Source organism: Galeopterus variegatus, unplaced genomic scaffold (assembly GCF_000696425.1).
Source record: "Galeopterus variegatus unplaced genomic scaffold, G_variegatus-3.0.2 Scaffold1152, whole genome shotgun sequence".
Classification (NCBI taxonomy): domain Eukaryota; kingdom Metazoa; phylum Chordata; class Mammalia; order Dermoptera; family Cynocephalidae; genus Galeopterus; species Galeopterus variegatus.
The window spans coordinates 408845-425749 of NW_007727263.1; the positions used below are offsets into that span (position 1 = coordinate 408845).

Sequence of the window (16905 nt, forward strand, 5' to 3'; positions counted from 1 at the left end):
CGGGGGCGACACTGAGGGTTGCGATCCGTTGCCGGACACGGAAAAAGACAAAAAAAAAAAAAAAAAAAAAGGGGAATAGCTAACAGTTGCAGGGAGAAAAAGCTCAGAGGCCAAAATAACAAGAATTTGGGAAACATGACCATTAAAAAACACCAAAACAATGGAGTATAGATTCAAACAAAAGAAGAAATATTAGAATAATTAGCCAAGAACACGTAAAAGTGATGAGCAGCATGAAATACTACCAATATGAAACAAAATATTAAAGGAACCAAGCAATAATTAGGGATGAAAATTATAACAGATGGTTAATAACACAAAAGATGAGTTAAATATCAGAACAGATATATTTGGGGGGAAATTAGCTAATTTTCAAGGAAGTCTTCTAGAAAGAAGGCAAGAACAAAGAAATAATATAAAAAAACTTCCAGAACAAAAAGAAATATAGAAAGGAACACAAGTCAGACTGACAGCAGATTTTTTTAACAGCAACACTGTATGCAAAAAGACAATTGAGAAGTATTTTCAAGATTGTAGGAAAATAAACCTAGGATATTCAACAAAATTGTCATTCATATATAAAGGCATGGTTCTTAGGCATACAGAGTCTCAAAAATTTTACCTCACAAACCCATTGAAAACAATTTTGGTTTGAGGTACTTAAAAAAGGGACAGAAAAATCCAAAAGATGCTATAAGATATATATATACGGAAAAGGTGATCAAACACCTTCATATATTTGTTATCTGGAAAAAAAAAAAAAAGCCAAGGTCAAAGAAAAAGAAAAAATAAATCAACAATATCCCAGTCTAGTTAACAGTAACATGATGGGGGTGAAAGGGAGCAAGTTCTTTTCTTACTAGGGAGAAGATTCGGATACTTAATAATTAGCTGGGGGAAAAAAAGGATTAAAATGAAACAGTGAAATGTTTCACATTAAAATTGAAACAATAAATCATGATGGCAGAAACATATTTAAAAGAATGAGAAGGAAAGACCAGGCAATTATTAACTAAAGAGAGCTAGTATAGTTATATTAAAACCATAAAACAGATTTTAAGGAACTTATTTTGAGGTATCAAGATACACCCTGAAATAGTGAAAGTGGGTGGCCAATGAGAGAATGTGGTAGGGTTGAGGAGTGGGAGAGGTAACCTAGGCTTTTGATAGCTCTCCAGGTCTTGTGTCTAGTCCTTCGTGAAGTCACCCTAGTTGCTGTCTTTCAGTTCCCTAAGATATCCAGATATTCTTCCCATAATTTCCCTTCTTTCCTTAAGCATATTAAAAAGTAGGCTTCTTTTACTTGCAACCAAAAGGGCTTTACTACAATAGAGGTTTCTATGGGTACTTAGTAAATATTAACTAAAGAGAGACCTTAACACAGTAGGTAGTAGACTCACCATCATCAGGTTTCTTCACAAATTTGACTCCTAGTTCTTCAAATCTTTTACAAGCACCATGTACATCAGGAACAGCAATTCCAATGTGACCTTAGGTGACATCCCCCGAAAAATATGCAGAGAGAAGGAATAATCACAACACAGTGTCCAAGTGCCACAAACAGCTTCCAAAACTATCTATTTCAAAACATAAGGCACTTGAAAACAGATTAAGTGAAGTAGGTTCAAAATCTATAATATATTAAAGAACAAATATAGGTTTAACTGGCTGGGTGCAATAAAAAACTATTTGCTCTGAATTTTAAGTTATTTAAAATAAACCAATATTGGCTAATATATAGTTCAATCTGTTTATAATCTATACCAAAAAAAATAGGTTTGTTGTTGGCATTGAGTATTTAGTAGCCAACTGAAGCCTATAATCCTGTCATCTTGACTGAGAGATTTCAGATCAAGGCAGAAGTACATGCTAGCAGAAATTAGGATTACTATTAACCATAGTTTTTTGGGTTTTTTTAAATTAAAAAGTCTACTGGAAATATAATATTGAGACTTAAAAGTAAAATCATTGTGAGAGAGTAAATGTAATGTTCAGACAGAGACTTTGAAATTAACTCCTAAATAAGATTACTTATGGAAAATTAAAATAACCATACTGCTAATAAATTGATTATATGATTATACAGTACTTAATAATTTGGCCATTAATGTTTTAGGGTTATTATAATCATAAATATGTACACAAATAGGCAAACATACCAAATCCTCGAGGGTCTGAATTGCCACTGTGGTAACTCTGGGTCTCATCATCTTCAGTGCCCCAATTGCTACAAAAGGAGGGAAAACATAACTATAATTGTCCCGTAGAACAGATATTCTGAAAAGAAAGTTGCAATAATCTGTCTTTGAAATCTTACCATGTGTATATGTTACTTTACATACTTGGCCTAACCCCTGCTACTACAAATATTGTTTTCAGCTGAAGAAGGGCAAATGGGCAAAGAATAATTTTAACTAGATGTAAAGAGACAGTAAAACCAGGCATCTGGATCAGAAGAATAATTATAATAATAGCAACTATCATTCACTGTGCTAAGAACTTTATATTTCATTAATCCCTCAAAACAGCTCCACAGGTTAGATTTGAATATCTACATTTTATAGATGAGACTGCCACTGAATTTTTTTTAGGGTCATAGAACTAGTGTCAGAGCCAAGAACCGTGTCTAGGTCTGTCTGATTCCAAAGCTTTGTCAAGGGATACAACTAAATCACACAACCCTAAAACAAATGCTCTTTTGGTAGTTATTAAAGAATGCAAAGAAACAATGTAAAGAAATCATCTAAATTTTTAAATGTGGAAATTATAAAAATACCTTAAAAGTTGAACGTTTATTATTACAAAATGTTTAACTTTTTAAAAGAACATGTAACATTTCTGGATCACAAATGCAGCAAAATAATAAAAGAATAAAATTTTTAATGCTGGAAGACTTTAGTTGTATTACCTAAATATTGCTTAGCTACAGTTTGGCAAATATCTTACCATTTCAGAGTCTTATACTGTCTATGTAAAAAACAATTGATCTCACTTGCCCTACTATGCCATAAGAACAATGGAAAGACCAAAAGATCCATGTAAAAACACTCAAACAACCTGTTATGAATGTGAAGTGATTAAGTAGACCTGGTTTGAACTAAACTGGTAAGAAAAAAAAATTTTTTTTTAAAAACCACTTTTAAAAAATCTAGAATATATGGGCCGAGCCCATGGCGCACTCGGGAGAGAGCGGCGCTCCCACCGCGGGTTCGGATCCTATATAGGGATGACCGGTGTGCTCACTGGCTGAGCGCAGTGCGGCGGTCTCAAAAAGGACAAAAATAAAAATAAAAAATAAAAAATCTAGAATATATAAAAAGATAAAAACTAATACTCACTGTGTCAGCTCAAGTGTAGCTTTTCTGGAGAATATCCATGCTATTTTTTCATCCTTATCTTCAGGGATGTCGTTTTTATCCTCATAAGCCAAGAAATAGAGTGAAAATCTCATAGTAAGAAAATCGAATTTTTGGAGTAGCCTGAAATTAAGAAAGAAGCCTAAATCATTAACAATAGGAAAGGCTGATTCATACTAAAATTAACATAACTTAATATTCAAGTTTTACTAAGAGTAAGAGCTATATGTAGTGAGGCTATTTTAATGGGAAAAGCAGGGGGAAAATCAGTGGGAAAAATCTCATTAAAAAATCTATTCACGGGCCAGCCCGGTGGCGCACTGGAGAGTGCGCCGCTTGGGAGTGCGGTGGCGCTCCCGCCGTTTTTCTTTATGTCCCTCTTATTTCTTCTAAGTTGTTATTTTGAAAATGTTTTCTTATGATTCTCAACTCTCATTTTCCTTCCCTCTCTAAGGAATTTTCTTAGGTTGGACCATATGAAATTGCCATCATTGTAAATCAAAAATAGTTGAATATCAGCAATTTCATATGGTTCAGCCTAATAGTTTTCTTCAGTGCCTAGCACATGGCCTAGCAGATGCTCAATTAGGATTTGTTGAATTAAATATCTATTCACGGGCCAGCCCGGTGGCGCACTGGAGAGTGCGCCGCTTGGGAGTGTGGTGGCGCTCCCGCTGAGGGTTCAGATCCCATGTGGAGACCGGTTCCCGCTCACTGGCTGAGCGCAGTGCGGGCGCAACACCGAGGGTTGCGATCCCGTTACCGGTCAGTAAAAAAAAGACAAAAAGGAAAAAAAAAAATCTATTCACCTATAAATATCAGTGAAATACAAAAATAAAAAGGCAAACATATTCAAAAGAGAATTTTGCTTATTTGCAGTGACAAATACAATGTATTACCTTACTGTTCTTTCAAATATATATGCCACTCAGTTTAATAAATACATTTATTGGGTTCCTACTATGCCAAAATTTCTAGGAAAGAAATAGGTGGTAAGAGAAGGAATAAGAATCAGATGGCATCAAATACTGCAGAAAGGTCAAACAGGATTAAGACAGAAAAAGTCACATGATATAGAATGGTCCTGTGAGAGCAGTTTCAGTAGCACGGGGCAGCAGAAGCCGGACTGCATCAAACTGGGAGAAAGAATAGGAGGTGAGCAAGTAAGACAGCAGCAAGTGCAATCTACCGATATAGATGGATGGTGACAATGGGGAGGTGGATGAAAGGGCAGAGGGCAAGAACATTCTAGAAGAAAAAAGACTTAGGCTTGTTGAATGGAGTAGGTTGAACGGAGTAAGTGGAAAAGTGAGACTGATGTAAGAAAGAGTGAATGAATTACTAATCCTGAGGTTTTAAAAAAGATAATTGAAGTTATGAACTATAAAGTGAGTTTGGAGTGTACAATTACTTTACAAGGAGTGAGGTAAAATGAGGATGCATATAACACAAATTTTTTTAGATTATGGAGGATTAAATGCTTAAAGATGACCTTGTTCATAATCAAGAGCAAATGGTTGAAGCATAGCAAATGAAAAATTTCTAAAGTTCTCCAAATCTTTAATTATCACTGCTGTGTAATATGCCTTGGCCCACTGAGATCCACGCTCTGACTTACTACAAGTAAGGTTTACTCTAACGTGTTTATAATAAAGCATCAAACATCTCAAATACTCCAGTCATGAAAATCTATCTCTGTGCCTACTAAAGCAGACTTCACAAGGCTTACAGACCAATCAGATGGGAACTGAAGCAAATAAACCTGCTTCAAATTGCTTTTCTCTGCAAGGCCTATCTTTCAGCTTATTGTCAAGTTGTATCCTATTTCAGGGCTCTTTAAAACCAAGGTCAACATTGGAGTCAATAAGACATGGATTCAAATTCTAGCTCTGCCACATGCCAACTGTGAGATTTGGGGCCAGTAACTTCATCTCTTTAAGCACTGGTTTCCTCATCTGTAAAATGAGGAATAAACTACCTCATAAGCCTACTATGAAGACTGAAAGAAACAACACGTGAAGTGCCTGGCAAATAGCAAGTATTCAATAAATTGTTTTCATTCTGTCCTTTAAATATGCCACAAATGTATGCATAACTACTTTTTCTGGAAAGAAACACAAGAAACTTAATAGCAGTAATCTTTGGGGAAAAGGACTAGGGGAGGGAAGCTATCACTTTTCATTTTGTATTTTTCTAAGCTGGCCAAAGTTTTTAAACATACACATATATCTGTATTACTTGAATTTTTCTCTCAATGTTAGTGGAGATTATCTAGGCAGTAAATTAAAGATCATTTTATTTGGGCCGGCCCGGTGGCGCACTAGATAGTGCGCCGCTTGGGAAGCGCGGCGGCGCTCCTGCCCGAGGGTTCGGATCCCACATACAGACCGGTTCCCGCTCACTGGCTGAGCGAGGCGCGGGAGCAACACCGAGGGTTGCGATCCCGTTGCCGGTCCTGGTCCGGTACGGGGGCGACACTGAGGGTTGCGATCCATTGCCGGACACAGAAAAAGACAAAAAAAAAAAAAAAAAAAAAAGATCATTTTATTTTATTCTTTACATATCTATATTATCAAAAACAAAAAACTCATGTTATTTAGGGAAACAAATCAAGAAAAACAAAGTTTGTCAATTATACCCAATAAAGCTGGGGAAAAGAGAAAAATAAATTAATATGCTTTTAGGACTGCAAGATCAGAGGATATTACATGTTCAGCAAAAGAAAACACAGCCCATAAAAATGGAACAAATGGCTAGATTTAAGTAAAGCCATTCATTTTCTGAGTAATATGTACTTACAGCTATATGTTTTCTGAAATAAACAAGAGACTAGAAGTGGTCAGAACATCAAAAGGGGTCTGAAGATATTAAGGATTTAGAGCATAGCTCCTAGAGAGAAGGGTGATTAAAGAAAATCCAAGTATTTGTGTATTGTTGCCCACTGAGCCTAGCTGGGATAGAGAAGAAAAGGAACTTCACACAAGCCCTGTCCAGTCAGGCCTAGTCACAGACTTCTGGCCAAAAGAACTTTTGTTATTTCTAAAACAAACTTTAATTTTAAAAATAGATCTGAAAACATTCCCTGTGTTTGCAAAGCTATGTATTTAAACATTAAGGTTTACTTACGTCATTCCAAGAACTCTAGTATAAAAATCCAATGACTTCTTAGGATCCTTAATTCGTATCATAGTCTGCTGCAATATAAAATCCTAAGAAGACACAGTACACATTGTATTAAACACCTTTAATTTTTGCCACTTATTACTTTGAAAGTTGTCAGAATCAAAATGGAGTCACATGTGTCAAATTCTAACAAAAAATAAAGCAAGGATGCTGAGAAGAGAGGGCCCTCACTCATATATGCCTATGATAAGAATTATTACAAAGACTCTCTTATACACACATGCCTGTAACAAGAACTTTTGCCTCGGACCTTTCAAACTGCAACTTGCTACATGAGTCACAAGGACAGCTAGTTGGATGCACAGGAACACTTGCCTGATACTCTCTCCACTACTGAACTGGCATCAACTCCTGTGATAAGCCCCTAAAACAAATGCTGTCTTTGTTTCAAAACAAATTACACGTACTTTTCTCTTTTGCCTTTAAAAACCTTCGTCTTCCTTTACCTCCCCAAATACACAGATATATAATTTACTATGGCACACATATTCCCATTACAATGTTCTATTCCCAGTTAAACTCATTATCCTTTTAGACAGCCTCTCTCTTTGCAATTTAGGTTGACATTACCAACATTAATTGTGCTTTCTGTAACAAGATACAAATGGTACACCACTGTAACACAAGGTTAAAAAAAAAACAAACAAACTTTGTCCTCTCAGCCTACAATGGATATCATCTGGAAACATTTCCATACCTACCACCTACAATGTCTGTGGCTCTCTGCTCAGTGGTGTTTTCTGGTTGCAAGTCCCTATGTGGGGGCAGGTCCAAAGTGCCAAGGAGTTTACACCCCAAGAATGGCCCTCAACCAATAGTGGATAAAAGGCTTGGCTTCCTTGCCCCTTAGTGGGACAATTCCGAGGCATGTTCCACACAGTCCCTCAGAGGCTCCCAGCAGGACTGAACCCCAGTTACCCACAGTGGTAATCTACCCACATATACCTATTATTGGCCTCCCTTCCCCAATCCACAGGGCTTTCTGTAACCACTTCCAATAAACTACTAACAACTACATTCTTGTCTCTAGTCTGCTTTTGGGTGACCGAAACTAAGACACTGATGTTATAAATAAAGAGTTCAATCACCATAATATTTGTTGAATGAAACCATAAATGCCCTTCCAGAACCATTAACTGATAACCATGTAAATTAGCAACGAGTTACTAACAAGAACTTAGACTCCTAAATAACTAAAAGGATAAAAAGTAACTGTCTCTAACACCTGTGTGTAACTGTCTCTAACACCTTTGTAAAAATGTTCAATTTATACACATCAGGAAACAGAAGGCTTGACTGATAAAAGGGTAGAGTTTATTAATTCATGGAGTTAAGATTATTATTAGCATTAATAGTAATACTTTGCTAAGGAGTTTGACATAATTAGGTACAATAACTCTATGAGGTATTACTATCTATAGGTACTAATATCACCATTTTATAGATGAGAAACTGACACTGAGTGATTAAATTAATTGTCCAAGCCTTCTAAGTTTAGGACTCCTTTTACCATAGCTACCTTTCAGACCATGAGCCTGTTAACCTCATCACTGCTTCCCAACTGATTTTTTTTGTTATACCCATGGACTTGACAAAACAGACTTGAAAATTTTGACCACTCCCTTTGTAGCCACATAGCCATTTCTCCCCTGTAACTCACATCATATAAAATACAAATATACTTTATTCAGTGTCATTAAGAAATGATGTTTTTCTATTTTGCTGAATTTTAAGTTACCAAAATGTACTCTTTTAAGCATTAAACATCTTATTTAAAACAAAATTAGCCTTGAAAACTACTTTATCTTATTAAAACTGACCTCAATAATTAAATTCTTCATTCACAGCTGATAATCACATATAAGGCATTTGGCTCTGAAGTTACATGTTTCTAGAATATTTGGGTTGCTTTTCTTTGTTAGGTGCTACTCTCCTAAAGGTCTCTGTTTTTTAGCAAGCAGCCTAGAAAGTGGAAAAGCAGCTCCTGACTGTCCGGTGCTGGCCTGGCATTCACGACTAGGCCTTGGTTTTCTCCTGTTGAACATAATTATAAAAACACCTACAAAGTCACTCTGTGACGACAATGAAGTGAGAACAAAAATAAAAACTTTTAAAAAATGTTTAAAAAGCCACAAGACCACTTTAACTTCATATCATTTTCTAAGCACAGATTAAAAGAAGGCACTGTGATTACTACAAAAATAGCAAACATTCCCTTCTCCCAGCTAAAATGAATGACTGCTCCCCCCTCTCTATCAGTTACAACGTTTGCTTGAGGAGGCCAACTCCAGGACAAAATCCTACGGGTGATCTTTCAGACCAGACCACAGGCAATTACAAAGGCTTTAGCTGGAAGGCCTCATGGGATAAAGCTCTCCTCCTCCCCCCCAGACTTGCTGTTCAGGGAAAAAGAAAAAAAAAAAATACAGCCAGGCGGGTAGTTACGAGCAGAGGTCTGAAGATGAGACAGACTTGGTGCTCAGCCCGTGCACTGCAGTCTCCGGGGTGAGTTGCAGGGCAGGAACTAAATTCTAAAGATGTCCCTAGTTATTCTATCAAACACTAATTTAGGTGCTGCTGTGAGGGACTTTGCAGATGGAATTAAGATTACTAATCATCTGGCTTTGTAATAGGGAGATTAGCCTGGATTATTTAGGTGAGTTCAATGTAACCACATGAGACCTTAAAAACAGAAGAGGAAGGCAGAGGAGAGGTATGGCAGTAGGTGATGTCAGAGAGATTTCAAGTGTGAGAAGGAGTCAACCTGTGTGGGTGCTGGCTCTGAGATGTAGGCGCACAAGTGCATGGAATTAAAAGTGGACACCCCCACTCATTCGCAGCTAATAGCCAGCAAGGAAACTGGGACCTCAGTCCTGCAACTGAAAGGAAATGAATTCAGGCAACGACCTGAATGAGTCTGGAAGAGGATTCTTCTGGAGAGCCACCAGTAAGAAATGCAGCCCACACAATACCTTGATTTTAAACCAGTGGGACCCATGTCAGATTTCTAAACTACAAGAACCATGAGATAAAATATTTTCAGTAAAGCTGCATCCAATGTCATTGGTCTCTTCTTCAGTTAAAAAAAAAAAGTATAAAATCTAAAAACTACCTCTTAAAATCTGTTCTGTAGTGATCCAGTTAACCATTTCACCAATGACACATTGGTCACATTCATATTTTGTCTCTTCAACATCTTTCTAGTATCAACATTTAGTACTGCTAGACTACAAATGATTATCGTTGCTTCTGTTCAGTCCATAAAGGCTATACTCAAATCCATGTACTTCAGAAGTTGTTTGTTTTTGCTATAGATGCTGTGCGATGTACTTGTCAAAGAAGTTGGACAATCCTACTTATCCCTATCTACAACCTTCTAGAAAGCTATTTGCATTTCAAGAGTCTTCAAGAATTCACACTCTTTGGCCAAGATGTTTCCCTTTCTAAAAATCTATCTGAGGAAATTTTAGAAACTCTGACAAAGATTTATGTACAAAGACAGTCATTACAACACTTATACAATAATTGTGTAAGAGATGTTCTAAGAGATTTACAGAAAGTAATTCATGTAAGCTTCATAACAACCCTATGAGGTATGTGTTATTATCATCCCCATTTTACTGCTGAGAGTTACGTGGCAGAGAAAAACCTCCAGCCCATGCAATCCAGTTCCAAAGTCCTTGCTTTCAACCACCTTGCTAAACTGCCTTTAATAACAAAGAATTAGTCAGATAAAGTATGACACAGGCAAAATAGAATATTATGAAGACATTTAAAATGCTGCTTAGAAGTATATAGCATAAGGATAGGCACATGGTATATTAAGTTTAAAAAGCAAAATATACATGTATAAATAGTTTTATTTAATATGCTATTAAGATTATTTCTTAAAATTAATGTTAAAGCCTTTAATTTTATTATCTATTAACAAAGCTATATATTATATGTCTAAATACATACATAAAAATGAATATCAAAATTAACTTTAAAAAATTTATAAATGGCAAAATAAAAATACAATGGTACTTCGAAAGGTGCGTAGAAAAATAAAATTAAAATACTAATCTTTCCATGACCTTTTGGAAGACCTCTCATAAATTCACTATTAGTAGATTTATTAATAAAACAGAGGTTTAAAATCCTTCACTATGATTTGTTACATGGATGACATAAAAAACAAGGCTTGCTGTTTATAAAATAATCAAGTTACTCTGTGCTCAGATAGTTTTCTATCACCAAAATACTCTTGTTAACTCCCTGTACTTCTGGCAAACACTTGCATAATCTTGTGAAAAAGTTCCTGTTTTAAAAAGTTTAGTCCTTAAAAATTACTGTTGTTTATTGTTTTAGTTCTAAAATATTGTTTAAAATATATCTTGTGTTCAAAAAGTAAGACTTATGTTCATGTCTTGTCTCATCTGAGAATTCTTAACTGTCTTTCCCCTATCATGCTCTAAATTTGGAACAATAAAAGATGTCTTTTATGCCCAAACTCTCTTTGAGTTTCCTGGGATGGCTACCAGGTGACAAAGATTTGCTCCTTTGCCTTATGAAAAGGTAGAATAATAGACCTAATCCATTTGGGCGGCGGGTGGGGGGAGTAAATTTAACTACCTCAAAACTACTGTGAGAAAACTTCAAAGGTACAATCAAAGATGTTTCCAATGCATGACCTACTTGCCTACAATATAATCCTAACAAAACTGTAAAAGTGGGACAGGTACGTGAACCAAAGGATCAAGACCCCTTTGAGCACCTCTAAATGGATTTTTTTTTTTTTTGGTATAAGGTATGAGACTTAGGTAGAGCTTTATATTTTAACCTATGGATGTCAATTGTTGTGGCACCACTTGTTGAAAAGGCTCTCCTCCATTGAACTTTTTCATCTTTGTCAAAAATCTGTTGTGTAGGCCGGCCCGGTGGCGCACTGCTACAGTGCGCCGCTTGGGAGTGCGACGGCGCTCCCGCCGAGGGTTCGGATCCCACATACAGACTGGTTCCCGCTCACTGGCTGAGCGAGGTGCGGGTGCAACACCGAGGGTTGCGATCCCGTTGCCGGTCCCGGTCCGGTACGGGCGCAACACTGAGGGTTGCGATCCGCAACACCGAGGGTTGCGATCCCGTTGCCGGTCCCGGTCCGGTACGGGCACGACACTGAGGGTTGCGATCCGTTGCCGGACACAAAAAAAGACAAAAAGGTAAAAAAAAAAAAATCTGTTGGGCATACTTGCATAGGTCTATTTCTGGGTTCTCTATTCCATCCCACTGATCTGTGTCTTTAACTTTCTGCCAATACCACATAGTGATTACTGTAGTTATGCAATGTCTTAAAATCAGTTAGACAAATTCTTCCCATTTTCTTCTTTTTTCAAAACTGTTAATGTAGCTTTTTTGCCTTCTGCTATACTTTAAATGTGTCCCCCAAATTTCATGTGTTGAAAACTTAATCCCTAAATTCATGTTGATTGGAGATGGGGAGGTTCTTTTGGGAGGTAATTAAGATTACAGAAGGTGTAAGGTGTAATTAGGATTAAGAAGGTGAGGCTCCCATGATGGGACTGGCGACTTTTAAAGAAGAGAAAGAGCAACCTGAACTGACATGCACACTCTTGCCCTTCCACCATGTGATCCCTCCACCATATCATGATGCAGCAAAAAGGTCCTCATCAGATGCCGGCACCATGCTCTTGCACTTCCCAGCCTCCACAACTGTGAGCTAAAAACTTCTTTTCTTTATAAATAACTCAGTCTATGGCACTCTGTTATAGCCACAGAAGACAGACTTCGACATCTTCCATGTAAACTTTAGAATAATCTTGTCTATATCTAAAAAAAGACTGATAGGGATTGAGTTAAAAGTGTATCAATCTGAGAATTCACATCTTTACTACGCTAAGTTTTGCAGTCATGAACACAGTATGTATCTCCATTTACTTAGATCTTCTTTAATTCCTATTATCAGAATTAAGCATGTTTCCGGCTGAGCCCGTGGTGCACTCGGGTGAGTGCTCCCGCCGCGGGTTCGGATCCTATATAGGGATGACCCGTGCGCTCACAGCGCTCACTGGCTGAGCACGGTGCGGCCGGTCTCAAAAAGGACAAAAAAAAAAAAAAATTAAGCAGGTTTCAGCATACAAGTCCTTAAACATTTATTAGATTTATACCTAAGTATTTCATTTTGTTGAACAACTGTAAATGGTATTGTATTTTTAATTCTGGTGCCCATGTGTTCTTTGTTAGTATTTAAATATACAATTGATTTTTGTATGCTTGTTTTGTACCCTGTAACATTGCCAAACTCATTAATTCTACGAGTGTTTTGCAGATTTGTTTAGGATTTACTATTAGACAATCATGTCGGCTGCAGATAAGGACATTTGATTTTTTCCTTTCCAACTTATGTCTTTTATTTCCTTTTCTTGCATTACTGTACCGGCTAGACTTTCCAGCGCTTTGTTGAGTAAGAGTAATAAGAGGAGACATCATTGCCTTCTTACCAACAATAGGGAGAAAGCATCACCATTAAGTGTAATATTAGCTGTAACTTTTTTATAGATGCTCTTTATCAAGTTGACAAAATGCCCTATTCCTATTTTTTAACTTTTAAAAAAAATCATGAATGGGTGTTGAATTTTTTCAAATGCCTTTTCTGCATCAATTGATACACTCATTTGAGTTTTAATTTTTTTTCTTTACCTTAACATGATGGATTATATTGATTGATTTTTGAATATCAAACTAACCTTGCATCTCTGGAATAAACTTCACTTGGTCATGGTGTATAATTATTTTTATATATTGCTGAATTCTACTTGTTAATATTTAGTGAAGGAGTTTTACATCTTTATTCATTAGAGATATTGGTCTATAGTTTTGTTTTTTTGTACTGTCTTTATCTGATTTTAATAACAGGGTAACACTGCTTTATAAAAGTGTTCCTTCCCCTTTAATTTTCTGGACAGGACTGTGTATAATTGACGTTAATCCTTCTTTAATATTTGGTAGAATTCTCCAGTGAAAGCATTTGGGTCTGCAGATATCTTTTTTCAAAGTTTGTTACAGAATTTAATTTCTGTAAGTACATAAAATACTGTTATTTGGGAAATTAATTTACACTGAATGACTCAATTTATATTACATGAAATAACTAGATATTAATATTAAGGGGTATACAAGCAAGATGAGTGTGAGAGGGGATTTTTTTTTCCCCCTTCCCCCTTAATTTTGCGTTGACATTTTCCCTAAGTTAAGTACCAGGTTCTAGGCAATAGCTTTAGCAATTAGAGGTGTCTCTTTGCCCTGAAGGCAAACAGCAAGCAGGAACCAGTCATCGCTCCTCTTAGAGGTCTACATAAAGCAAATATTCAATCTTCGAGGGATTTACAAATGTTGCAGTCAAATGAATAACAACAAAGGTGTTTACTGACAATTATGACTTCACTGGAATAACCTCCCCCAAGCAGGATGCTGTGTCTAATCTTGACAACGCAGGGAGGCACCACACCTGAGTGAGTTACACTGACTCAGTACAGAGATGTTAAGTAAGTGAAAGCCGTCATAAGCAACAGGTCATTCCTCTTACTGGGTCACCACTGTAAAACGGGAGGGTCAAAGAAGGAATTTCTAAGATTACCTGGCTTCATGGTCTGTCATCTCTCCTGGGGGCCACCACGCACATGGAGGCAGAAGTGTGGTCGCAAGCAACAGCAAAAGCCAAGCAAAAGTGAAATTTGGGGCGCGGTTAAACCCCCAGCGATATTAGTTTGGAGGAGTTAAGCCTGGCGTCGGGGTGGTTACGAAAAATAACCGAAGCTGCGAGGTCCGGACCGGTATGGACAGGGACCACCGAATTTAGGACTGAGAGTTCTGAAACTGCTCTTATGGGCCATGGCGATTGACCTGGGGAACCGCACACCCACAGACAAGGAACCTGACCCTAGGTTGGCCTGGCTCCCAGTTACCGTCCCCCAATTAAACAAATTAATGCAAGTAGGGTGGCAGTCTTTGAAACAATCTGAGGAAATGGATCCCCTCCATTCTTCGTGGCTTCCAAGGATCCCCCCATCGGACACCATTAGCCTTCTTCCCTGCCCATTCCAGTCCGCCCAAAGCCGGCAGACCTGCAGCGGCGGCCGGATGGGGTTCGAATCCGGCCCGGCCCAGGCCCGGCGGAGCCCCGGGATCCGCTCCCTCTGAGGGCCCTGAAGCGGGAGAATGAGGTCCTGTGCCAACCTTGGTGCTGGGGTCCGCTTCGGAGCAGCAACTGAGGGCGGCCTCGTCAGTAAGGCCGCCGGACGCCGGCTGCAGTTCTGCCATGGCCGCACTGCGGTATCACGAACGACAGTATTCAGGAACCGAGCAGCCACAAACACGCCAACCCGCCCTTGTACTGCCGTGACTGAGGCGGTGCGACTGCGCCGGGGGGGCGGGCGGCCTCTGACTTCCAGCCAATCTCTGCGCGGAGAGCAGGTTGGCTCTCTGCTGATTGGGTCCGAGTGAGTCAGAGCCTATGCCTCAAGACTGCAACTCCCATGTTGCCTTGCACGAGCCGGAGGCAAGCTATTTAGAAAAATTACCACCGGCTGGGGACCCGTGGCTTTTCTGTTACTTAATGACCTAATTTTGTTTCTGTTTAACTATTAAAGTTCGGTGAAAGAAAGTGAGCCGAGATGCCGGCTACCGTTCAAGCTTTATTAAAGAAAGAAATCTGCTGGGCTGTGCTCAGAGTGGCACAGGGCCCAGGACTGCCCTGAAGATGGTGGACAGCACCAGGTGTAGGGGTGACATAACACCAGGTGTGCAGAGCTTATATAGTGCGCCAAGGGCTGGCTGATACCATCAAGGAGGGTCATTATGCTAATGTGGATTGGGGTGAAGAACTGCATCCTTGCGGAAGCAAAGGGGGTTTCTGTTTAAGTCAAGAGGCTTCTTACAAAGGGAAGGGGGGAGGGGAGGGGGTGGCGCCGTTTTGTACCTGGGCTTGTCTAAAGTGAGGCTGGTTATGTTGCAGATCTATTATTCGGTAACCATTCATACCCCAGGGCTGCAATTTGAAGAAAATTGGAATCCAATGGAAAGTGAGAATTGGGAGTTTGTTTTTAAATTGTAAGGATTCAAAGTCTATTTTTGTTACTTAACCCTTCCTGCAACCCAGGTGGTTTTAGATCAACATGGCTTCAGTTCTGCTTACTCCAACATTTTCTCAGTTTAAGCAGCACAAGATAATTAAAACAACTGATTTAGTCAAAAACCTAGGTTCAAATTTTGGTTCCACCATGTACTGGCTCTAGAAGCTTGGAACAATTACTGACCCTCTCTGAGCTTCCTTACAGAATTTGATGAGAAATGAGATTTAAATCTTGGTTTGACTACTGTACTTATGATCCAAATGTTCATAACTTGCAGTATTTTTTACATTAATTTTGCTAAGGCATATATTTCAATAGTATTCATTGGGAGGCTTAGTCATCACTGTGTCTTAGATGCCTGATTCATAGTGTTACTGGGCGACATTTCCAGGTTCTTGATCTATGAAAGAAGAATCTTTTGTGGACCAGCAGAAGGAAAGGAAGAGAGAGACAGAGAAAGGGAACATGATAGGGTTTTATTACCAAGTGAAGGTCCGTGCCAAAATGCACAGGCATCTCTGCCAGAAAGAGACGGCAGGCACCCCTGACCTTTTCCATCCTCTCCGTGCTAACTCCTCATAGCTAACCTCTGCCCCTTCTCGCCCACAGGCTCTGGCTTATCCAGTCTGAAAATTTAAGAGCAGCCTCCCTGGGGTATCCTGCCTCAATAGTAGATGCTGAATAAGTGCTTCCTATTGTTAAAATAATAAATAGTAACTCCTGTGTGTAAACGTAATTTAGAAAAGGATTTTATGTTAATGAAACAGCAGGACCCCCATATTCAATTCTTTTATCCCTGGGGCTAGAGTAGGCTCAGCCATAGAGGTAGTTTTCCAGGCAAACTTGGTGGCTGAATTCCCAGAAATAGGAATATGCTTGCCTAACAGAATGTAGATAGGCATGAGGTTAGCAGGGTGGGCATATCTCTGACTTCCCTCTTTTCTCATGGTCATTTGATATTTTGAACCTTGGTTATGGGCCAGGATAACAATTATTTACATAAACATTGAGCTGTGTTTTCAGATTACTGGAACTGTGGCCTTGCTACTATCCAGACCCGGAGAAGCCAAGTGTTGGGCTGGGTCACAGACCCCACTGAAACAGAATAAGACTAGGCCTGTGAACGAACCTGACTCTATTTTCCCTGCACAGGACACTTTGTTACTTTTCCACTCCTCAGTCCTGAGACCCCTCAGGGCAAATGATTACCCCATGGGCTGCCCCAACAGAGAGATAAG

General features: G+C 38.7%; 1 protein-coding gene across 1 annotated transcript in view; it reads right to left on the reverse strand.

The window, feature by feature from the left end:
• GLO1 (glyoxalase I) overlaps positions 1-14977 on the reverse strand; it is a 16924-nt gene extending 1947 nt beyond the window's left edge. Inside the window, exons 1-5 of the mRNA XM_008575184.1 lie at positions 14772-14977; positions 6483-6565; positions 3339-3479; positions 2160-2227; positions 1401-1490 (exon numbers count right to left, since the gene is read on the reverse strand). Coding sequence (XP_008573406.1) covers positions 1401-1490; positions 2160-2227; positions 3339-3479; positions 6483-6565; positions 14772-14855 — 466 coding nt within the window. The 5' untranslated portion in view covers positions 14856-14977. The remainder of the gene's footprint in view (positions 1-1400; positions 1491-2159; positions 2228-3338; positions 3480-6482; positions 6566-14771) is intronic.
• Between the last annotated feature and the right edge of the window lie 1928 nt (positions 14978-16905).